The 26,131-nt window shown below is 36.9% G+C and overlaps 1 protein-coding gene across 2 annotated transcripts; it reads left to right on the forward strand.

The window, feature by feature from the left end:
* The first annotated feature begins 493 nt into the window (after positions 1–493).
* On the forward strand, positions 494–24,411 carry LOC139718882 (retinol dehydrogenase 8-like). Of its 2 annotated transcripts, none has more exons than XM_071630323.1 (6): positions 494–672; positions 1,231–1,505; positions 6,380–6,559; positions 8,626–8,719; positions 9,787–9,912; positions 23,128–24,411. In XM_071630323.1, the coding sequence occupies exons 1-6, from the start codon at positions 590–592 to the stop codon at positions 23,423–23,425; spliced, it is 1,056 nt and encodes a 351-aa protein (XP_071486424.1). In that variant the 5' UTR covers positions 494–589; the 3' UTR covers positions 23,426–24,411. The 2 variants fall into 2 exon arrangements, with proteins under 2 accessions (XP_071486424.1, XP_071486425.1); XM_071630324.1 differs by having other exon boundaries at positions 574–672; positions 1,235–1,505.
* The last annotated feature ends 1,720 nt before the right edge of the window (positions 24,412–26,131 follow it).

Genomic DNA, 26,131 nt, shown 5'->3' on the forward strand with positions numbered 1-26,131 from the left:
CATTGAAAGTACATTTGCAGGATATATTTGGAAATCATCGCTAAGGCATTTTCATTCGCGACATGTACGTACTTTACACTTTACTTTGATTGCGATTCATAATCTATCTGACGTGCTTTGCGTGATTCAAATTTGTCTTTTTTTTCTCTCTCTCTCTCTCTCTCTCTCTCTCTGTAAAATTTATGATGTCTTTGCTGTTGATTGAACGTGAGAAGGATTGAGAAATCCAGAGTAGTCTTGGGAATGTTTTATGATTAACACAATTATTTTTCTGTCGGGGAATATGAACATTTAAGTTCTCATTACAGGCATTCCAGAAGTTTTCCAATGACAAATTAACAAATTGCAATCATAATTCCAATACCTGTCAGCACTATATCTATCTGCCTATCTATCTTTATATCCATATCAGAGCTATATATAGGATCTTCAGCTAAAAATATGGCAGATAACAATAAGTACGTCTCGAAATGTTTACACTATCTCCAGACATCCCCAGCTCATGTATTATTAACGCGACCCGGCACGTCCTCATGTTTGCCGAGGGAGCAGAACGCGAAGCGACGGCGACGATATTTAAACGGCGGTCATGCTCCTTGGTCACCATATTCAGCAAGACAGGTTGCTCTTTTGTCTCTATTCAGACGAGGAACAAACGTCACATTTTTTCAGGTATATGTTCTTTGATTGGGTACATGTCTCACTAAAGGAAAGGAGATATTAGATACTAATAAGTATTTATCGCCTTTTTCTTCGATGGCATCGGAGGGATGCGCTGTAAAAGTAACAGCCTATGCCTTTTTGTGTGTTTGTTTGTGTGTGCTTGAAAGTGCATTTGGCATGTGTAATGTAAATTGCACATACGGATTTAGTTAGATGCTTCCTTTCAGTATATAGACAATTTAGTTTATCCAGACGTTTGGTAATCTCAGTGTAAATAGAGGATTCACTGTGAGCCCGATATCATATAAACTATAATGTGTCTTTCTCTCTATTCAAAAGAAATATTATATGAATCTCATTGCTCAGAATACCTCGGAATGTTTTGACAAAATTACAAGATTCGAAAAGTAGACTCCGCCTCTGGAGCATATTGAGAGAATACTCATTAGAACTACTCCTCAGACAGTAACTATAAGTCGAGGAGTCCTAAAGCCGTGAGAAAACACCATTTTTGTTTTTGTTTTTTTGTTTGTTTTTTAGTGTCATATAGTATTCACATTTATCCAGACAGGTTGAAATGGCGGCGAAGGTTACACTGGTCACCGGCTGCTCTACCGGCATTGGGCTGTCGATTGCCGCCAGACTTGCACGGGACCCTGCGAAAGGCTACCTCGTTTACGCCAGCATGCGGAACCTGAAAAAGAAGGACGAGTTGTTGGAGGCAGCTGGTGACAGCCTGAACAAGACGCTTTTCCTTCAAGAGCTCGATGTTAAGAACCTTGATTCTGTAAAAGGAGCAGTGAAGCGAGTCATTGCAGACCAGGGTCGAATAGACGCTTTGGGTAAATAAGCTAGTTTAAGGCATCCTCTCTTTTATGCATGTTGCAGAATGATATCGACTACCCAATATTCACGTTGATATTCGCTGCCAGTTTTGCAAAGGTCTGATACTCGTGTTGGGGACGTGAATTCGTAGAAAATATCCCTTTATGACGCCATTTCAATGCTTCTATGAGGTCGTTTTATGACACCGCAATTCAACAATCAAATCAAATTCAGTTCAATTCAAATATTTCGTTGTCATTTTTCTTCCAACAAAACATAACAGAAACTACAGATCAGGAATTCTTTCGTAAGCATATACATTACAAAGTACGAAAAATAAACGATAGTCAAAAAACTAATAAAGATACATTATGTATACATACCGGAAAATACAAATAAGTGTCGCATGGCCTATTTCTAAGTCGTAACGAAATAGGCCATGCAACACTTGGTGCCCCATATAAAACTACGGTCTTTGTCCATGGTTTAAACCATGGACAAGATTGTACCACCTTCGTGAATTCGGGCCATAGTTTACAGCAGTGAGAATGGCAACCTAAAAAGGGATGAGAGTAAACCATTTTAAGTGTAACACCCCATCGCGTTTATCATGACGCAAAATTCAAACACAAATCAGAAGAGGAGTCTGAAATCAGGGTATCAAAGTACCATTCAGTGTCTGGTCGACAACTAGGTCTGTCGGCTATTCTATATAACGGGAAAATGAATAAAATCTCAATATCCTATTTTCAACTGAAAATGGAACACAGGATAATGGATTTGCTCTGAAATTCTGTTTTCCGTGTTTCATTATGATGACATGTCGACAAATGACTCAAAATCCTATCTTCTTAACATTTCAAAAAATAGGAAATGGAAAACAGGATATTGGTTCGATATTCGTTTTTCCATTTTCCATTTGCAACGAGCGACGGGATATTGAAGACCGCCCCCAACGGCCATTTTATTTCGACACATAAATCAGTGGTAGCGGTTCGGTATTATTCGGCGTCTAGAAGAAGAAGACTATACCTTGGCTACGCTCATGCTATACGCACCTCATCAAACTATCCAGTAGGCACTGGGGTGTAGCTCTTTGTAGCGACGTGCTCTGCTACGAAACGACAAGTTTGTAGAGACTTCCGACCGTAATTGTGTGATATTTTCATGTACTGAAGACCTTTTTCTTTTCCGACCTAAACTGACATGAACTAAGAAAATAATTTCAGATGAAATCCTCAAATTTCAACAAATTCATCAACCACAATGTCGAGAAAACCGTGAGAAAGGAGTTGCGTTTCCCTTTTCAATGTGCTTGGACCAGGATTGTGACTTTGTTTTTGCTGTTACTCTTCATATGACTGCTCTTGGTTGCTATGACACACAGAATATTGAAGGGGGGGGGGGGCAGAGCACCATTCACCACAGTAATATTTTCAATTTGCATGTACAATTGAATGGAATTTTAGATTGTTTTATTGTTATTTCATGTCAGATAACCACATGTAGAATGCTCTGTATTCATTTATTACTATCTTTATTAGTCCATATTCGGTCATTACTACGGCAAAGGCAACTGAACAACTGAACGACTCATTATTATCATTACTATTATTGTAAAGTAGTTGGAGTGGTACACATACACTCTGTAATGTTCCCTTTCCCCCTACCCTTCCCTCTCTCTATCCCTCACTCTTATTTCTGCCGAGTCAAAATTTCAACTCTGAATCCGAGTCAAAAATGTTTCACTCCGATCCGTGTAAATTTAACACCAACCGTGTATTTCTGACTCAAATCCGAGTTATCATTTTGGTTAACGGACTTTTTACACCTGCGCAGAGTCACATCAGAAATACCCAGCGCGGTGTAAATGACATACGCGTGCTACAATTGGTCAAAACATGTCATGTGTCCTATGTGACGTTGTACCCCCGCGAAAAAAAAAAGCGTCATTTCTCGACGATCCACCGCGGCCGCGAGATGTCTTGCAATTTTTTGTCTTTAAGATGGACAGTTTTGTGTGCACTTTTCTAGAGGAATGCGGAATGGAGAATACATAGGAGTCTTCATCGGTTAGTACCCACCTCACTCATATAAATGATTGCCTAAAACATGGTCTAAACAGTCAGTTTTATTTAGGGCAAAATGAACTTTCGACACGGTCACATTGACTGAATGGCGTAGCCGTAGGCGGCCGTACTGTAGCTCGTATACCTTTTGTACGTAGCCCTGGGCTATATGCTATACGTTTGAACCAATCTACAACAGACGCGAAACTACCTAGCTATACCTCCACTGTATATGCATAGAATACAAATACGATCTTGATTGCTAATTCGAGCTACCGTACGGCCGCCTATACGTCTACGCCATTACCAGTCCATGTGTCCGTGTCGAAAGTTCAATTTGTCCCAAATAAGATTGACTGTTTAGACCGTTTCAGGCAATAATTTATGAGTGTTGTGAATGAGGTGGGTACTCACCGATGAAAACTCCTATGTATCCCTCCATTCCGCATTCCTCTAGAAAAATGCACACCAAATCCGAGTCATACTACACCAAAATGGGTTACTTACAATGCGGGAAACGACACCGTATCAGAGTGAAATTGTGATCTTTCCGAGTCTAATTTGACACTTTCCGAGTTAATTTGACGCCACAGAAATGACTCGGAAAGTGACTCGGAATCCGAGTGAAATCAATTGACTCGGAAGTCCGAGTAGCTTTCACTCGGAAGGAGTTGACTCCCAGCTGGCGCCATTTCCGAGTCACATTTCACACTTTCCGAGTTATTTTTGACGCCGCAGAAATAAGAATGCTTATTCTATCCATAGCAGCTAGTTTGATGAGGTGCGTAGCATGAGCGTAGCCAAGGTATAGTCTTCTTCTTCTTCTAGACGCCGAATAATACCGAACCGCTATCACTGATTTATGTGTCGAAAAAAAAATGGCCGTTGGGGGCGGTCTTCAATATCCCGTCGCTCGTTGCAAATGGAAAATGGAAAAACGAATATCGAACCAATATCCTGTTTTCCGTTTCCTATTTTTTGAAATGTTAAGAAAATAGGAGTCATATTTCGACATTTCATAATAATGAAACACGGAAAACAGAATTTCAGAGCAAATCCATTATCCTGTGTTCCATTTTCAGTTGAAAATAGGATAATGAGATTTTATTCATTTTCCCGTTAGAATAGCCGACAGGCGACGGGATTTCCACGCAATATTCGATTTTCCGTCACCAGTTGTCGACCGGTCACTGAATGGTATTTTAATACCCTGATTGTCTGCTGAAGTCTGCACCTCGCAACTCTGAAAACGTGTTCACTTTGCTACCGCGTCAGAAACAAAGATAATTATTGAGACTCCTGTATAGGCCTACAGGTCAAAGGAAACCTTGTGATGTGATGATATCATCTCCGACTCCATTGAGTATGTGTTTACTACAATACATGCTTGCATCACTGTTATGATACGATATGATATCATGATATGAGTATTGATTGTCTGCTCATTCATTGAGATAAGAATTTTGATTTTCACTGGTGACATAAAAAACAACAAAAATATATCTTATTAGAATACAATCATACAACATACAATTATACGTATAAACATAATATACATTATGTATTTGATGGTAACAATTATATTCATACATATAATTACAACTATCGTCATTATTATTATCAAATTTCAAAGACATACTATTCAGACCTATAAGTACTTATATTACACTGGTGATAATACTTATCACCAGTGTAATACTATAACACATAAATAACCACAATTTAATTGAAATATTATGATATACACACTTTATAGGCATATGTATGTTTTCTATTTCTTTAATCCAACATTCCAATCTCTCGACACACGCAAACACACACACACACACACATACACACACACAAATAAAATTCCCCCTCCAAAAAACCCGTTAATAATGTTCTACTAAACTTTTATTATATTAAACTAAACCTCAAAATCGAATACACTCCTAGCATTCTATTTAACAAATAACAGTTATTTTCTTATCATTATGAAAAAAAGGCAGACCTTAGAACAAATGAAGAGTGTGGTCGCAAAACAGACCAATTGTCATATTTAAACGTGTTTCATTTTAAGTCTATCATTCCAAAGAGCAAAGTAAATCCCTTCTGCTTGTTACATAATAAGGAATAATTATGCTTATGGTGAGGAACATTCTTATCTATTAAAGAAATATCCAATGTTTTCTTATCATTTCTTTATTTTCTGCAGCTTTAATTGCAAATATCTAGAATCCGCAAGAGTGGAAATAACTCGTTTTGCGCTCAATCTATTTAAATGCAAAATTCAATTGTCTTATTTGAGTCTTTCTTTTTTATTAAACCTCTATTCTTCTATTTCCTTTTCATTCTAAACTATAAAAGCCAAATTGAACATGGTTTGCTATAGCAATTTCATTTTAAATCCCAATTTTTGCAAATGCGCTTAGCGCTTATCAAAATGGCAACTTAGTATCGCTTAATGAGTTCCAGATTAAAGTAATTCCAGCATAGCTATATGTTTCTAATTTCACACCCCACCCCCTCTTTCTGAGTGCTGAAGATACAAATGTATGTCATGGCTTCTCATGGAATACATTTACAGAAATGAAGTCTTTGATCACAGTTTAGGACTGGGAATTTCGTAAAAACCTGCCAAGATAATGAATTAACGTTCTTGATCATTTTTCCCGAGAAGAGGAAACTAATGCTATATTTACAAAAAAGTGTTTGTGATAGTATACGATGGGATATAAAAACGTTAAAAATTAATGGAATGAAATTTACATATGTATGATAGGGAATATCAAATATTCAGGACTTGATTCTTTCTCTCCTTTTTGTGTTTTCTTCGAGCATAGTCAACAACGCCGGCATCGCCGGATTCAACGCCCTTGAGTACATGGAGTACGACGAGATCCAGGACATTATGGACACCAATTTCATGGGCAGCTTGCGGATGATGAAAGAGATAGTCCCCCATATGAAGAAGCGAAGGGCGGGTCGCATTATCAACGTGTCTTCAATTGTGGGTCTAATGGGTGAGACCTGCAATCCCTACTGGAAAGAACACAGTGTCACACAGTGTGTTCACAGTGTGATCACATAGTCGACCATGTGAAAACGCTCGAATATAACAGCGTGGAGGTGATTTCAGACTGTCGTTTGGTTTTCACAGATTGTTCACATGGTAACGTTCTGTGTCACACTGTGAATTGATGATTCACAATGTGTTCACACTTTTAAAACGCTCGAATTTAATAGTGTGAAGAGATTCACACTGTGCTCACAATGTGTTCATAATTATTGTGTTCGCATTGTGTTCACACTGTGTTTCTCACACTGTGGGACACTGTGTTCTTTCCAGCAGGAATTCTTGAGTATCTTGCCTGTTGTCGTTTCTTATATTTTGTTGAGGTAGAAGATCACTGTGTTTATGTCATGACTCTTATTAAGTCCAGCTTTCCTTTATATCACTGTACCTTTTTAACCCATCATTTCCTCCGTGAATTTTGTTGCAAACCATGTCATTTTTTCGTCATTGACATTTATCAACGTCACTGCACATTTAGTAAATATTGGAGAAAATGAATAACATAAGTTTAACTTCACCAACCAATTACCAACCAGAAAGAAGTGTAACAATGCTCGTTTTATGGAATAGATGAATATTTGATCTTCGTTGATATGCTACCAATTAGAAATTGAGGCTTAAAAAAGAAGAAGAATGTATTACAGAAGCACATCGATGTAATGATACTTGGTTTAAAATACGACAAAGAATTTTGTTTTAGCTTAAAAAAACACAATTGCAAAAATAAGCATAAACCCAGAGAACTGCTGTTTTTCTGGGACATGATGGCTTTCAAAGTCCTACGTATTGTATGTGTGTGTTTGTTTGTGTGTGAGCGTGTGTGCGTTGGTGTGTGTATTTGTACTGCCCAATAACCGTCTGTGTCATTGCAGGTTTTTCCCCTTATCTGCCTTTAAAATTCAAACTCAATTTTGGAGAAAAACATAAGTCTAGTTCTAAATCTAGTTCTACTAATTCATTTGTGGGTCTCTCAATTTCTAGAGAAAATTGTGCTTCTTTTTGAAGAAATTGGGAAATTGTATTTAACATAGGTAATAACTCATTTATATAACTTACCATGTGAAATTATGATTCAGTGTTGTAGCCTCATTAAATGAGAATCAATTTTATTTTGTGGAAAAAGGAAGAAAGCGGTGAACTGCATTGGGCTGAATTACCATGCCAAACACAATCAATGTCATACTGTTTAATCTAACCAAGAACTTCTTAGTCATTCCTGGGAGGTCATATAAAAAATTCTTATATTAATAATTATTGAAGAAATTTAGGAAAAGAGCAGAGATATTTATTTTACTGTGGATTTCTGTTTAAATTATCCCTGAGCAAAAATGAGGTAACTATCAAAACATTGAAAAGACTAGATGATTTACACAGCATTACTCCCCAACTCCACAAATAAAGACGAAAAAACGATATTACGAGTGCTTTGTAGGATTCCTTATCATTGGTTTTGATTAACTATGATAGTTTTAGTGTCCCGAAGAAATTGCGAACTACCAAAATGTATTAAACAAGGATGGGAATGGAAATGGAGGGTCCCACTAAAAGCAAAGCTTGTACGACATGGGACCCTCAGAAAATAATAATGAACAATGAATTAATGAATCTACAAACAGATATAAAACAAAATCAAACGAGCCAACGTCAAGTGACATGAGATGAAATTAGGAAGAAAAAAAAGAGGAAAAAAAAAGGAAACTACAACACGTGACATCGTGAACACAAGCAAACTGGATTCCATGATCAATGATGTAAGAGTAATGATAAAATGCAACCTGGATTGAATATGTTTCAAGGAATTGTGTACATAATACTGGCAAGCATGCGGTAAGAATGCAATGTGGTAAGAGTGGTCATAAAAGAAAGAGAGAATAGACACAATGCTATACAGTACAGTAACAGGAAAACCTGAAGAGGACTTGTGTATCTTTCTCTAATAAAAAAACCCAAACTTATAGTTGTTTAATGTTTAAACTTTATTTTTCCTAACTCTCTCTGTCTGTTTATATGCAGCATATCCATTTTACGAGATTTACACCGCCTCCAAACACGCCATAGAGGGCTTGAATGACGCACTAGCCAGCCGTTTGTATGAGTTTGATATCAGGTGCGAATAGCAGAATACCAGGTTGTACCTAAAAATCGGTTTTTCTGATTTACATGTATTTTTTACCTTTATCACGTAATCATTCAATGGGGATCGTCCACAGCATAGGGCAGTGCTCACCATCAGCCGTCTTATACACGTAAAACATGTAAAAAAAAAAAATAAAACTTGTTTTTCAAGTGCCCAATCCATGAGTTGGTAACTCCTTCTCAAAAAATGAATAAACTTCAAAAGAAAGAGAAAAATATCTCCTACAGAACGATATAAAAGTGACAAAAATGGGATGAGAAATAAGGAAGAAATGACATTTTGAAATTTCACATTTTTTTCGTAAAACATTTCTTTACCAGTCCTTATGAATATTCAAATCAGCAAGTTGAAGATATCATACTCCCACAAATTCTTGTTCATTTCATAATACAGAATGTAAAAAAAAAATCTCATATTTCAGCTGTATGAGTATGAAAATTGTCTTAAGCCACCAAAAAAAAAAATATCAAACAACTCTGATATATCTTAGCATGGTAACATGAATTTTACTTGTAATAGCTAAAAATGATTTTGTTTTTCTGAAGTCCTATTGATTTTTTCTTTTAGGTCGATCACCTGGTATCACATGTACACAGTTTTCATTCTACCGGAAGACTTTCGAAAAAAAAAGAATTATTCTTTGTGATACTTCACATGCAATTGCATATATATATATATATATATATATATATATATATACCTTTATTTATTTATTTTGAATATGCATTGCAACAATCTGAATCTTGCAATTTAAGGCTACAAAAGAATGAGGCTTTCTATACATTGATATTGTGTACTCACCGTCCCATAGACATCATTGTTCATAAATGCCTCGGATGCCATGACGAGTTGCTATCATTTCAACTTTTTGATGAAATGGGGCCCTGAACGTGTAATTTACAAAATGTCAATAGAACTTATTAGTGTTTGCTTTGGATTGCTTCAAAACATTATCATTCTAATGCTCTAACACAACGTTGTAAACGTAGTGAAATTTACATATCATGAACATCTTATCCACCATATAATCGTTACAGAACGACTTCGCTGATACTTGGTCCGGTGACAACAATGATAAACGAGAACATCAAAGATCTAGGTCGCCTACCCTCAAAGGAACATATCGACGACGTCACAAACCGACAACTAAAATTGCTGTCAAAGTAAGTACGGCGTGATGTGCTTTTTATGCCCATTCCCTACTAACACTTTTGCGATCAGGTATTAAAGGTGATGCGGAAATACGAAAATAAAAGGAAACTGAGCAATCCATTTTCACTCTCAAGTGCCCAATCGGAACCCCATATATATACATATATACAGCATTGGGTACTTTTCGAAACCATAATATTCCCGACGGATATACGTATATATATATATATATATTGAGATATATATATGTATATATATATATATATATATATATATATATATATATATATACATGTATATAAAACGAAGAATCAAGAAATAAACGAGTAATGCATTATTTCGCCAACAAAGAATGAGTCTATTGTACTCAAATTTTCGGTGGTCTCCACCTTCTTCAGGAGTCTCGACGGGGAATGACGATACCAAAACACAAATTGAACATGAAGAGCGCGAACTCATTATACAGACTTGGTTGCTATGAGAGTGCGCACCCTTTACAATCAGCGTGTTTCTACAGAACCCCAAATTCCTGATCTATCGGATTGTATCCGATAGAGGAGCCTGTGGAAACATGCCAGTATCCATTTCTTTCCGATTCCGATTCCGATCCCGATTATCTTAACCGTCTCCTGAGGCAGTTCTTTCCAGGTCAGTTCCCCGTTTCAGCGCTATAGAAACAAGCCGGGTTCAATAACCCGATACAGCTAGCTGATGTGAGGTCGCGGTATGACCTGGATGTATTATATGAAGTCACCATTGGCGTCATAGTGCTTCATTAGACACAGTGCTAAACTAAACTGAAAAAAAAAAAACCACCCTCCATCGGCATTCACACCAGCCGTCATGACGAATGGTTATTTACCCATTATGCACTAACAGCGTTTTTCTACAGAGAATCCGATAGACCTAAAATTTGCAAACGCATAGTGAAATACTGCGCTAACGCAGACCCGGGTTGTTTCTACAGAAAGCGTATAATCGGTTAGAATCCGATTCTACGCCTGTATGCAGTTGTGACCGGATGTCTGGAAAGTTGACTTAGTGCATTGTGGGTAAATAAACATTCACGATGACTGCTGGTACGATTGCCGAGCGAGGGTATTTTTGCAGTGTAGTTTAGCACTGTATCTGATGAAGTACAATGACGCCAATTAGTCTAGCAGCCAGGAAGGGTCCCCTTGCACCCCCCCCCAAAAAAAAAAAAAGAGAAAAATTCTACGATATGTTCGAAGATCGTCAGAACCTATATTTTCCGAATCCGGTTGTCGCCAGCGGAAAAAAAAAAGGTTGCGCGCGCGTCTAATTTGCATATTTCTAAGATGGCCGCCGCCCGTTGTTAGGAGACGGATTATTTTTAATAACTTTAGTTAGGAATAACAAATTACCATAAAAATTGCGTAATTTTGAAGAAAATTAGATTTCCTACAGGTTGATACCCCATTTGATGGGATAAATAGTTGTTGTCATGAAATATTAAGGAAGAAGTTCTGTTTTTTAACATTTTTCTAAAAACAAATACGGAATTTGGTTATAATGTTCTTTTCCATACAATTAATATGCATTTACAAATAACATTTGAATTTTCCTAAAATTATCCCCCAAACATAGCCATTATCATGTGAAAACGGCTTTCCAGTACACCAATTCCTTTAAAAGTTACACGACATTAAAAGGGATATGGTTCAATAGGTTTTACAGCAATATTTAAGGGTTATAATGTCTCCGTGCGCAATTGCAAAGGTTCTGTATGTGGGGTTTGTTGTAGATCACTGCTATCTATTGATCGAATCTCATCGAAATCGGCGAAGAAAGAAAGACAAATTACACTTTGTATTCCTTATATGAAATAAAAATGTTTCTTCTATTCTGTGTTACCAAACTCAATCCATTCAGCTTCCCATATCAACAGTTTCTTGTCTTTCTGGATTCCTCCAAGAACGTGGAATTAATCACAACTTATCTGATATTGAAAAAGTATAAGAAAAAATTAGATATGACAGTTTCCTCATATTGGAAGATTAAAGTGAAAAAAAGAAGAATCTTATGCTAAAATCGCTAAGAAATAAAGAACTTGTTGAATGGCCTTTTCAGAGTTTAAAATGAAACATGGCTATCTTATTTTTTTCATAACGAAATGAAGGGAAGTATCTGTGTAGTTCATGTCGGCCCATACTGGATTACATCATAAATTCTTCAGAAATGGTCCCCGTGCACCCCCCCCCCCCAAAAAAAAAAAAAAAAAATCTACGATATGTTCGAAGATCGTCAGAACCTGTATTGTGCGAATGTAGTTGTCGCCAGCGGAAAAAAAAAAAAGGTTGCGCGTGCGTCAATTTGCATTCCTCTAAGATGGCTGCCGCCCGTTGGTATATAGGAGACGGATCATTTTTGAATAACTTTTAATAGTTAAGAATATCAAATTACCATAAAATGGTATCACATTATAAAGAGAATTAAATTTCCTACAAGTTAGTACCCCGTTTTATGTAATAAATAGTTGTTGTCATGAAATACTAAGGAAGGATTTTTTTTTTACATTTCTCCCAAGAAATACGGATTTCAGTAATGTTTTTTCCATACATTTAATTTCTGTTTACAAATAACATTGGAATTTTCCTTAAGTTAAACCCCATAAATAAGTATTATTATGTGAAAGCGGCTATTCAATACACCAATTTCTTTAAACGTTACTCGACATTAAAGGGAAAAGGTTCAATACGGTTATACAGAAATCTAAGGGTAATGTCGACGGCCGCACTTGCGTAACGCGTGTAATACTATAATAATTATTGCAAGTATGAGACCCTATCACTTCTTACATCCAAATTATTGATCAAATATAATTAAATCTTGTGGAATATGAAAGAAAGTTAAATTTTCTATTCGCTATCACCTTTGATCTACTCAGCTTCTACTTTTAGTTTACGTCTTTTTTCATCAAATAAAGTGAAGGCCTTACGAGAGGTGTAATTATTCATAACGGCCGAAACGGGCTTACCTGGATAGGGGTTTTCAACATTGATATTATTCAAACTTCTCTTCATCAACTCTTATTCTTCTGATCATCTTCACACACATACTCACACCTCCAGTATCACACACAGGCATTCATGCAGGAGAAATGAGCTCAGTCTTTAATTTCGTGAAGTTATTGAATGCGCCATTAATGCATTCATGGAACATCAAACTCGAATGCTTTATTTAGATGTCGAAATAAGAGATACCGCACAAGCGAAATGATTCTCACCATGCTCTTGCATGAAATCAATTTATTTTTATATGATAAGATCGCACATACGTGTTCTCATTCTTTGGTGGTTCGCCTGATGGTTTGTAAACATATTGCTCATACGTTTATTATTGCCAAGAAACTAATAGACAGATTACAAATACCAAGGAATGGCATTGATAAAAACGAATATTTGCAAGTCAACTCCAGTCGCTTTCAAATTCTGGTGTTGTTTTTTTTTTTTTAAAAATATGATTTCATGCACTTAACTTTATTACATGGGTTGATTTAAATGCAATACAATGTAAACTTGGTTGTTAAATCCGTTAGGAGTTGTTAAATCCGTTAGGAGTGACTAATAATCAATATTATACAAAAATGAGAGAGAGAGAGAAAAAAAAAATGTTCTGGTTAAGTAGACCTTAATGCATGGATCTTATACACTGCAAAAAGTCCGGTGTTAAATAAGAAACACCGAGCTGATGTTAAATTTCCGGTGCTCATTCATGGTGTTAGATTAACACCTCCGGGTGTCATTTCAAAATATAAAATTGTTTTTTTTTTAATACTAGTAGTTTCTTAGGGACTTATTTCCGATAAAGTACTTGATTTTTGAAAAAAAAAGTGTAAACACATTTACACTCCAGTAACACGAGTTGGTGTGGTCTCCTATTGAAGCTGGACGGGTGTTATACCATTGAAATCAACACCACCAATATCAAATCAACACCATTCGGTGTCATTAATGAATTAACTCTAGCGTTAACTCTAGGTTTAAGTGGAGATAAGGAGTGGATATAATAAGTGAGATAAGGAGAAACCTCTTATGAAATATGAAAGAGCATGTAATTTTAAGAAGGATTTGACGTTTATTTGATGAAAATTGGTTTTCAAATGGCTGAGATATCCAAAAAAAGTAATAATAATAAAAGACGACAGGCCACGCCTTTTGTTAGGATCTCTTTGTTTCACCTTGTTTTTTGGATATCTCGGCCATTTCAAAACCGATTTTCATCAAGTAAATTTTTGATACCCCTTAGAAATGCATGCTCTTTGACATCATTCTCATAGAGTGGTTTATGAATATCTCGCAAAACATGAAGAGCTAAATCCTCACCTCAACCAGAACTGCACACACCCTTTGAATGTATGGAAAAGAACATTATAAGCAAATTCCATATCTTTTTAGAAAAATGTTAAAACACATTATTCCTTCCTTAATATTTCATGACAACAACTATTTATCCCATCAAATGGGGTATCAACTTGTAGGAAATTTAATTTTCTTCAAAATGATACCATTTTTTTTTTGGTAATTTGTTATTCCTAACTAAAGTTATTCAAAAATAATCCGTCTCCTAGCAACGGGCGGCGGCCATCTTAGAAATATCGACTTCAGATGATACAGCCAGGTCGAACTAGGTCATACCGCGACCTCACATCAGCTAGCTTTATCGGGTTATTGAATCCGGCTTGTCTCTACAGCGTTGTAAGTGAAACTGTTATCAATTAGAAAGATATTTTGAAAAATATCTTAGAATCCTCGTCATGACTTATTCCTCTCTTTAACGGAAGAATGAGTAACCGTTTAGAATGGATAAATCCCTGTTCAACCCTTCGCCATGAAAACTCTTACAATGTCTTACTCTTCACGATTACTCGTAACTCGGCGACTTTTCTTTCCTCTGCTGATTTGTAACCTCCCCGAAAATACACACTCTGACATCCGTCAGTGAGTGGCCGGGGAGGTTGAAGTGTTTTGGCAACGGGGAGGTCGTTCCGATTTTTCATGATGGACGATTTGTGATTATTATCATGACGAGGATTCTAAGGTGTTTTTTTTCCATAATATCTTTCTAATTGATAACAGTTTCACTTATACACTGGTGTTGAGAAAAATTAGTGGGTTATTCTATCTGAGATTATGACAGATTATAGCGAGTATTATGATTTAATGTCTCCATCTTTATAATCAATTTCTTTTGTTTTGTTTTATTTTCTACAGATGGATTCACACTGTGATCCTATTACTCATTTGTACTATACAATCAATTTTACACTTGCATGTTCAAATCTGTTTAGAGACACTGAATTGTGGCTTTGGTAATTGATGACTTTATATGTTTCTTAACAGGATTTATTATACCGACTTCATCCTACCGATGATTATTGTATTTTAAGTCACGAAACAACTCAATTGTTGGAGCGCTCTTTAAACCTATTCCTGAATTTGTCTATTATATTTGTAACGTATGGTACGTTGATGAGTACAGATGTCGGTATCATAGCATGTGATGATACAAAGTAATTGAACGCCATTGTTACAATTGTGTACGTAATAAACATGCCAATGCTCTCCTCATGTGTGCCTTGACTACAATGCGTCTACATGGCAACATCATTGTAAAGGCCCCGTCACACTACAGCGTATAAATCAGCGAATGCCTAGCGGATGGGCAAAATTTGACAAAGTCCAGATACGCTAAAACCCGCTCGAATTCGCAAGCAAAATGTGGTTTTCGAACGTTGGCCTAACGAATGATGAGCATATGCTAACCGTGTTAAGAGCGGATAAAGTAACGAATGAAAGCGAATGCGTACAGTCCTTCCTACGGATGCTGAGCGGACAAAGCGAATGAGCTGCGAATGCCCAACATATGCAGAACGATACTACGGCAATCACGTGACGGATCTCGGCTGACGCACACTTCGCCAAATCATTTTGAGCAGTGACAGTGTCAAGTAATGTTGTGACTGTGAAAATGGCCTCCAAAAGAAGGAAGCAGAAGTCACCACCAAGTACTCGTGATGTCAATACCCTCGACAGTCCTCAAGATTCCCCTATTAAAGTGCATTTCCTTCTAATGATCACGTTGACGCATGATGTTGATAGTCCAACATCCTCCATTGCGTCTGGTGCCTTCAACTGGTGTCGAACTTTCACAATTCCAAATTTCCATGCAGAGATTCCCATTTACTACATGCAGGTTGACTTTCATAGCAGCGATTTAGAATAATGTTCTCGATATAAGCACTGCAAGTGCGGTTATTACCTACCAATTATTGCTTAAAGGGTGTGTACAGTTCTGGTCGAGGTGAGGATTTAGCTTTTAACGTTTTGCGAGATATTCAGAAACCACTCTATGAGATCTAAAAGAGTATGTAATTCTAAGGGGTATCAAAAGTTTTTGATGAAAATCGGTTTGCAAATGGCTGAGATATCCACAAACAAGGTGAAACAAAGAGATCCTAATAAAAGGCGTGGCCTGTTGCCTTTTATCATTATCGCTTTTTTTGGGTATCTCAGCTATTTGAAAACCAATTTTCATCAAATAAACGTTGAATCCTTCTTAAAATTACATGCTCTTTCATATTTCATAAGAGGTTTCTCATTATATCACTGAGGAATGTTCAAAACATGAATCCCCACCTCAACCAGTACTCTACAGTCCCTTTAATAATAAAATGTCATGTAGGGGGCTGTGGCATAGTGGATAAGACTCCCGACTCCCGACTCCCGAACCGAGGACTCGGGTTCGAATACCGCCCAGTGCTTACATCCTTGGACAAGATTTTTTACCCACGATATCCTTCTCGACCAAGGTGTATAAATGGGTACCTGGCAACGCTATAGGGTAAAAATAATAGCAGGGCCCTCTGGTAGAGCAGTGGCAACACTGAAGAGGCTACCCTGGGTTATTAAGACCTTTTTCTTCTTATTATTGTTATCATTATCATTATCATTATGTGTGCTATGAATATCTATTTTTTCCCTTCTACGTTGAATCAACGGGTGTTGCTGTGTAGATTTGCTGGGCGAATTTGGACGAACGGAGGACGAACAAGAAACGAACGCAGAGCGATCAAAACTTTCGATCAGCGGATGCTAAGCGAACGCAGAGCGGATTGTCATTCCGTTCGTCATCCGCTCAAAATTTTGGACATGTCCAAAATCAAAATTTGGCTTCGCGGATCTCTGCGAATCTCTGCGAATAGCTAGCGGATACAGCGAACGTCAAGCGGGTGACGAACGACGAGCAACGGATGTGAGCGTATCTCCAAATTTTCAGATCCGCTGGGCATTCGTTGGCTCGATCCGCTCTAGTGTGACGGGGGCTTAAAGGGTGTGCACTCTCATAGCAACCAAGTCTGTATAATGAGTGCGCGCTCTTCATGTTCAATTTGTGTTTTGGTACCGTCATTCTCCGTCGAGACTCCTGAGAAAATTTTAGTACAATAAACTCATTCTTTATTGGCGAAATAATGCATTACTAGTTTATTTCTTGATTCTTCGTTATATTGGAGCCAATAAGTGAATTCGCAACATGTTTGGACCTCGACTTTATATGTATGTATATATACATATGCATATATATATATATACATATATATATATATATATATATATATATATATATAATGGTATTATTATCCGCGTGTTGGAATAAGAGCATGAAGACGATGAAGACAAACAAGTTGACATAATGCATTAGATTCCAACTTCATTTATTTGTAAACCAAATTTTCGACCCTTGCACGGATCTTCCTGTTACCCTGAGGAAGATCCGTGCAAGGGTCGAAAATTTGGTTTACTAATAAATGAAGTTGGAATCTAATGCATTATGTCAACTTGTTTGTCTTCATCGTCTATATATATATATATATATATATATATGTGACCGTGCACCTCAAAACGAACATAAAGTCGCACACACGGATTTTGCGTGACGACTGAAAATAAGTGAAATGGGTCAACCTAGCCGAATTTGACGTTTTCATATTTTCTTAAAGAGCGGGTCTTCTTTCACATTATGCTAAAATTTGGTATCATAAAATGGGCAGGAAAGTGTGGTTTTTTTAGCAGTTTATCTTGAACATTTTTGATAGAAAAGTGTGATTAGGTGTGTCTTTAGAATCCCTCTTTCATTTCTGAAAAACCTTGTCCACACTCTTCACTTTCAACTTTAATAACTTTTGAAACGATAGTGCTACTGCTTTGAAAGTTGGCATTGATTATGGACAGAATGTGTTAATGAGGCATGCTTAATTTCAGTTTAATCTGATAATCCCTTCATTGTTGTTACTCTGGTGGTTTACTTCCTGTTTTTTGTCCCATTCATCACACAGCAAGCACGGTTTGGTAAAGATTAAGCGCTTGAATAGACACTGTACTTCAGAGCCTCTTTCTCAGTTCACACTTTTCCTGAGTTTGTGCTTTCTTAGCAGGCTACTGGGCCACCGCATGCAGAGGAAGTTATGTCGAGCCCTGCTTTTATGTTCATGTAATCGGAACCTACAAGATAATTATTCCTGTGTATATATTACACAACAGGGAGCACATGCAGAACGTGTGACTTAAAGGGGATGGCTAGTAACCGATCAGTGGGAATCAGTGGGAATGCTGAGGGATGATTGTTCCAATCCTTGTGGGATTCATTTAAGAGTACATTATATATCTACTGTTGTGTGAAAATTATTTGCGTCAGAATGGTCTTATATTCAAGTAATGTGCAGATTACTGCCCCGTCACTGACCAGGGACGCTAACCTGGAAACATTAAACTGCCCATTACTTGAATATGAGACCATTCTGGAGCAAATAATTTTCACACAACAATAGATATATGATGTACTCTTAAATGAATCCCACAGGGATTGGAACAATCATCCTCCGGCATTCCCACTGATTCCCACTGATCAGTTACTAGCCATCCCCTTTAAAACACCAAATGGATATCAAAACCACTCGTGCTTATCCCCCATTATTTAAAAAGAAAAGTCCACCCATAACATGAAGATAGAAAAAAAACTTGCATAAGATAATAAAAATATCATGTGAAGCATGCTATGCTATTTTTCAGGTATCTTTATAATCAATAAATGTATTGAGATAATCACTCTTTGCTCGTAATGGCCTATTCGTGCGGGTTTTTTTCACTTTTTTTCCCCCAAATCATGTAGTCCTTCATGACAGGTGAACCAGGAGAAATTGAATAAAATCAATGTTGATTAGATTCCTCCTGTTGAGTGAAGTATTGCTGACACACTACTGTAGATCTACTGTATCGTGCTATTACGGTATATTGTAAAACCAGAAATGTTTTCGTATATATTAATTTCTCTAAATTCGAGAGAACCAAGATTTGCGAAATTAAAATGCACGCCAAATGTCTTGTCTTCACTATATGCATTGAATGCTAGTGACAATCGGCGGAAATTTCATGCCTCTCTCTACAGTATATTGTTGATTGTGTCTAAAATTTACTACTCTTCAAGCATGTCCGAAAGCATCATCCGCACAGACATCTTCATACGATATTGTCGTGGAAGCATACGAGTCCTGTTAACCCTATCAAGCCCAAAGGGGGAATATTAGAGTGTATGAAATGGGCATTTCTTGGCCGAAATTCGCTGAAGAAGCAAAATGTGAAGTAATCTTTTTTTTTTTTTTTGGTTTTAATGCGACAAAAACATAAAACGATAGATACATTGGTTGTATAATAGAGATGATTGAAAACAACAATATTTGCCAAAGATTGCCCTTCTATTTGTGTTATTTTGATTCCTTCACCAAATTTATGCTTATAATATCATTTGTTTATCATATTATCAATCTGCAAACTTCAAATTCTAATATTATGGAAGTATGAAATGTGATAATTATACATGTACCTATCCTAATCAATGCATCACAGGTCTCATAATGTATTTCTATGTGTTGTTATGAATAGCGCCCCCATGTGGTGACCTTAAGAAATTTCAACCATAACAAATAATAAGATCGATTTACATATCATTATATATGACATATCATTTATAATACGACATATTGTTTGGGATAAAGAAAATATACAGAAAAATCATGTTTTTAGCATATTTCCAATGTATTTCTTTATATTTTGGTAAATAGCACCCTCTTTGGGTGACCTTGAGAAAATCTAAATGTGTCGTCATGTAGAGTATGAGTTGCTCTACGCATGTGCCAAATATCACGATAGTACATCAAACAATAACAAAGTTATATATAGGCCTGGGAAGGGTCAAAATAGCTTGGGCTTTATAGGGTTAAGGTCGCCGCACGACTGACAGACTTTGGATCCGAAATAAATTTCATTATCGTCAGAATATAAATGCACGCTTGTTTTGGCCCGCTCCGCATGGTCCGAGCTAAATTAGCCCGCGCCAAGCAGTAAAAAATTGCGTTCAATAACTATAGCAGAGCCGCGCTACTTTTACAATGACCCATTCATAAACTCGGTAACGTAAGGGATAACTGCCATGGTAATTGAACACGTCATGGACAGAGCGGAAGTGCATTATCGCGCGATATTTGATGTGCGTGCCGCGCGCTTTATGAGCTGAGCAGCGGAAGCTGTGACCTTTGACCGTGAAAGGAGTTTTGGCCCGCGCCTGGCGCTGCTATCGTTCATAAACTCTTCGATCAGCGCCAGGCCCGCGCCTGGTCCGCACCTGGTGCTAGCTGCAGCAGCGCCAAAATAGTCCGCACCTGGCGCGGTCCACTTTGGCCCCCACCCATTCATAAACTCAAAATTTTTGACTTGGTCCGCTCCTGGTCTGAGCCAAGAGTGTTACTGAAAGGGGTATTAGTCGTGCGATCGAAAGTCGTATAAAAGTACTGTATAGTCAGTATAGTCCATGTTTTCTGATGGTTACAGGTTTGGTTTAGATGGGGCTGTATGTTTCCAATTTTGTGTGTGTGCGTGTTTGTGAGATAATGAGAAACCTCGTTTGTTTTATATGAAATATGAAAGGACATGTAATTCTTAGAGGAAGTCATATTTTATGTGATCAAAATTATTGGTCTTGAAATGGCTGAGAATTAAAAATAAAAACATCACTCATAATAAATTGCAGGTCATAACTTTTATTGGAGTCTCTTTGGTTTACCGTGTTTTTGGATATCTCAGTCATTTCAAAACCGATTGTCATCAAATAAACTTTCAACTCCCATTAAAATTATATGCTCCTTAACATTTCATAGGGTAGTTTCAAAATATCTCACAAAACGTTAAAGGAAAAATCCAGTCCAAATATAAGTTAGTTTGATAAGAAAGAGTAAAATATTACGAGTTCAACTGTAAAATTTTGATCGAAATCGGGTGGAAAAACAAGGAAGTTATGACATTTTGAAGTTTCCCTGATTTTTAAGGAAACAGTTCTAGAACGGTCAATATGAATATGCAAATGGAAAAGTAAGCACGTCATACCCTCACAACTTACCATATAGTTTGTACATAAATTTGTGAAATTTCCCGTTTTCCATTCAAACGCAATTATGCCTGAGGTTCAAATCCTGATATAATTATCTATAATTGATCACTATTCTGAGGTTATTCAGCCAGGAGTCACATCATGTTTCAGACTTCAATGACAGAAAGATTAATTTTTCGTCATTTTTCTTACATGATCACTGGAAAATTGTGAGGTTATGACATGGCCAGCTCACTCATTTTCATAACTTCCTTATTTTTTATCCGATTTCAGTCAAATTTTTACCATTGAACAACTGTTGAACTCGCAAGATTTTACTCTTTTTTTATCAGACGAACTTATTTTCGGACTGGATATCCCCTCGTTAACAGCTGATTCCTCACCTGAACCAATACTATACCATCCCTTTGATTGAATATTATTCGCATTATTCAGGAAGTGTGAGAATTTTGATCAATTACTTATTACATATCTGTACTGTTTGCAATACTATGGAACGTCGTATAAAAATAGTTTTAACCACTTGGAAGTTTGACTTTGGAGATATATGGCCTACACATCACAAAATCTCTCATTGAAAATGGATGATTTGCTTATAATCTGTCCTTCCCATAGGGAGACAAAAGGAAACGAGTATTAAATACACTGTCTCAAGGGTTTTGTGTTGTCATGATATTATGATATTGTGTAACATAATTATATATGTTATATCAAGTATTAAGTATGAAGTATTTATTAAACTGTTAAAGTATTGCACATAACTTGTATGTTGTTAAAGGAATTAATGTAGACATTTCCTTTCTTCCAATCATGTAAATTGTAATATGTATATTGGTGTTTTCTGTAATAGTTGTTACTGAAAAGAATTTTGGTTTATGTGGGACATTATATTGACAAAAATGAAATGAACTGCATTCTACAAGCTTGGCTTTTTAGCAGTCCCCTCCATTTCCGACCTTTTCTTTCTTATGATTCAGTCACATTTTGACCATGTATTTTTTCAACTAGTATGTTTATTGAGTCATGTAAACTAATGACGTGTATCTAAATTTCATTTGGAAATGTAACAGTTACATTCTTATTACATACCAAGAATAGAAAGAAAGAAAATTATTCTCTGGAGAAAATGAAAAAAAAAAGGTACTTTTTGTGATCAAACGGACTGGAGAGCTGCTCAACCTCTTTATTTTACACAGAGTTGCCAATTTGTCTTGCTCTCTAAATTTCATCAGTTCGTAACTTTGTGTGTGTGTGTCTGTCTGTGGGTGTGTGTGTGTGTGTGTACAACTTATCAACATCAGGATGAAAACCCCCTTTAAAGGTCCTGTTTCCCTTTGGGAACGGTGATTTAAAACTCTTTCAAGATATGGCTTTTAATGCATTGTGTAGGTCTGTTGTGCCACAAAACATCCTACCATTAAAAAAAAAGAAATTCGCGATAAAGCCTGAAATATCAGGAGATATCTGTATTTTTCTAAATAAACAGCAACTGTAGACGATTTAATCTGCAAACATTTTTATTATAAATACTATTCACATTTTGTGTATTTAACAATGCTTAACATCGATTATATGGATTCAAATTTTTGCAGTGGTTGTTTCAATCCCTACCTCACATTTTAGAAGTATTTCAAAGCACTAATGCTGGGTTTTTGTTTCCTCTGCAAATGGTAAATTATGCCTGTAAGTATGATCTGATGAAAGACAAGTAAACAAACAAAGAAACTAATTTCCTGTCGAACCTCTCTTTGTCGCGTGCGGTGCAGGTACCAAAAGTATCAATTTGAAGATGGCGTCGCCCAAAGTCCGGAGGAAATGGCGCTCTACGTGCAAGAGTGTCTCGAGACGGACGACCCGCCGCTGTGGACCATGACTAGCAAATTCTCCAACGACAGAGTGGGCTATCGGTACGCCGACCCAACGGGGATGAAATGGGTCCACCGCCAGCGGCGGCTGGTGGAACCGCCCGGGTTTGATATCGATGAACTTAGGCGCCAAGCAGTAGCAGCGGCACTGGAACAGAAACGGCAGGAGAGACGTCGTAATAATGATGTTCCGAAATAAAGTTGATTTGGCATAATCACATACATAAACATCAAAAAGATATAAGATCCTGGAGGTTGATAGTATAAATAAGATCTCTACGATGCACATGCATGTCCCACAGAAAGGTCCACGGGCAATACACTCTGCGAATACTACATACCGCAATCGATCAAATAGTGAACAGAAGAATGTAAGTGGAGAAACTCGCGGTTGTAATTAACAATATGGTCTACATTTAAAATGAATTCCCATCGTGACATAATGCTGCTTTGTATGAAAGCTCTAAAAAATAGAGAGCAAGACAAAAAAAAAAATAGCAACTCTATGTGACATAAATCTTGATATGTTGAACAACTCTGTATTCCATTTCTACACAAAAAAGTCACAAATTCTGTCTTTCACGAGATTACTTTTCTTGAGATCAGATTTTGGAATACATGATTGATGTTCTTGCATGTCCTCCTTAGCGGATAAGTGCTGTCTGTGCCAGATTGTGAGAAAAATAAACATTGGGAATTTTGTGTGCAAAACAAATCGAAGCTTTATCGTGGTCTTCCTAGCTACATACCGCTGTCCTTCATTGCTATGTTTTGATTGGACGTTGCCTGTATATAATGTGCAGCCATTCCTTAATAAATTTCCACACTTTGATTCGTTAGGAAGTGTATATAATTAAGTGGGATTATGAGCAAAAAAAAAAGTAATGATACATTGTGTAATGTAATAATAAATGAATGCAAAATGCGCCATTGGAATGTTGACCTGAAAAACATTCATTGCATTGTCAAATCATCATGCTGTCGCTTGACACCAAGATAATAATTTATCGTGGTATAAAGCTAGGAATAGGAAAGAAATAAAATAGAAGTATATGCGTGAGAAGAGTATTAATGTGTATACTTTTAGATCGACTTTGATTGCCTTCAACGTGGTAACTCGTCAAACGGACTCGCAGAACGATGAATTAAAAGACAAGTCTACTTTCACATACATGGGGATTGAGTGAATGCAACAATATTAGTAGAACACATCAGTGAAAGTTTGGGGAAAATCCGACAATCCATTCCAAAGTTATGAAATTTTAACGTATCTGCGCAGTCATTGCTGGAAAAGAAGACTACTTCGGTGTATGATGTCACATGCGTATAACGATGTAAGGAAAATAGAAGGAGAATTTCACAAAACTGTACTTTTTGGATAAAGTGCACATTTCTTCGACTTGTCACTGACGTACGTTAAAGGTAATCCCCCTGCCTTCTGGTAAGAGAAGTCAAATGTTCTCTTGTTATGAGAAAAGTGCAAATATGTTGAATTTTCTTTATTCTTTCTTTATATCGTTGTACACATGTGATATCACAAGCTATAGTAGTCTTCTCATCCAGCCGTGATTGAGCGGGAACTTCGAAAATTCATAACTTTTGAATGGATTGTCCGATTTTCCTCAAACTCTCACTGATGTGTTTTACTAATATTGCTGCATTCACTCAACCCACATGTCTATGAAGGTGTCCTTTAAGCAGCTGACCCTCAATCTCGAGCCTTGCGGTTCGAGTCCTTTTTCAAAAGTTATGCCTCTTGTCATGAATATGCATTTGTACAAAGTGGCACACGATGGGAAAAGATGGATCGAGACTGGGACGATGCCGTTTAAGGCGAGGGAAGAATAAAGTTTTTTGTTAATTTAAGTTTGATATCATTGATGGTGGTGATTTCTTTCGATGTCAGAATGTGTGACATGTTGTGCCACCATTACTTCCCTCCAATCCGTAATACTCTCTAGTGTCTGGTATCAAAATAAAATGACTGACAAACAAAACGGAAATGGTCTGCTTGATCACCGGATGAATTTTGCATCTAGTCCATAAATCGAGAAGGCGACCCTGAAAAACATACATTCTTTGTCTGTTGTATTGCCGGCAAGGTCAACTCCAGAGGCCTACTTGCAGAAGTCTTGAAATCGCACTGGCACCTTTGTACATTGTAGCTAGAGTATATGAGTCCTGATGTTCCAGGTGTGTTGCGGTCTGGATTTTTATAAAACACATAGCGCATAGTCATAACGGCAAGCATTATAAATCTACAAAAAGCGACAAAGATGCCTATCATAATACATTTCACTTTGATTTTATTCCTTTGGCAATTTCTTCACCATTTACATCGATAGACAATATCAATGCATTTGATTCCTTCACTAAAAATACAAACAAATTGAAGGTGAGAAACCATTACAGGCAGTGTAATTATGATACACCACGACAGTATTATAATTACATGACTGGTACTATCATTACATAGCTGGTACTACCTTCACCAGCAACGCAAGATGGCATTGTACACCCATGTTTTATTCTATATGATAGAAATGAATGTCTAAACCAAACTTACTCGAATGTATTTAACATGTCTAATGATTTCCTCTTTTCTTTAGTACACCACACACCTTATATGTCTTCAAATTGGTTTTCTTTGTTTGTTTTGAGTTTGTATAACTCAATGTGGACTTGTAACAATACGTGCGCTGGGACGTCGTTTCGATATTACCCTCCCCCCCCCCCCCCATTTAATCCCAAGTGGATCTTGTAAGTTTAATTTTGAATTGTTTTATCGTTGCCTGGTGTGCTCACAAGTTTATCAATTTGCTATAATGCATGGTTTGAAATGTAGATAAGCTCAATAGACAACCAATAATATTTAATGTAGAAAGGAACAAATGCCCGCGTTGTT

This window comes from Diadema antillarum, unplaced genomic scaffold, assembly GCF_040938485.1.
Source record: "Diadema antillarum isolate AM-2024a unplaced genomic scaffold, OU_Dant_1.0 scf00000101, whole genome shotgun sequence".
Lineage (NCBI taxonomy): Eukaryota > Metazoa > Echinodermata > Echinoidea > Diadematoida > Diadematidae > Diadema > Diadema antillarum.

Excerpts from the sequence above, each read along its gene's own strand:
- LOC139718882 (XM_071630323.1), top strand. The coding sequence starts at position 590 with ATGCTCCTTGGTCACCATATTCAGCAAGACAGGTTGCTCTTTTGTCTC. Across the intron at positions 6,560-8,625 it reads TTCAATTGTGGGTCTAATGG|CATATCCATTTTACGAGATT; the intron begins GTGAGACCTGCA and ends GTTTATATGCAG. Across the intron at positions 8,720-9,786 it reads TTGTATGAGTTTGATATCAG|AACGACTTCGCTGATACTTG; the intron begins GTGCGAATAGCA and ends TAATCGTTACAG.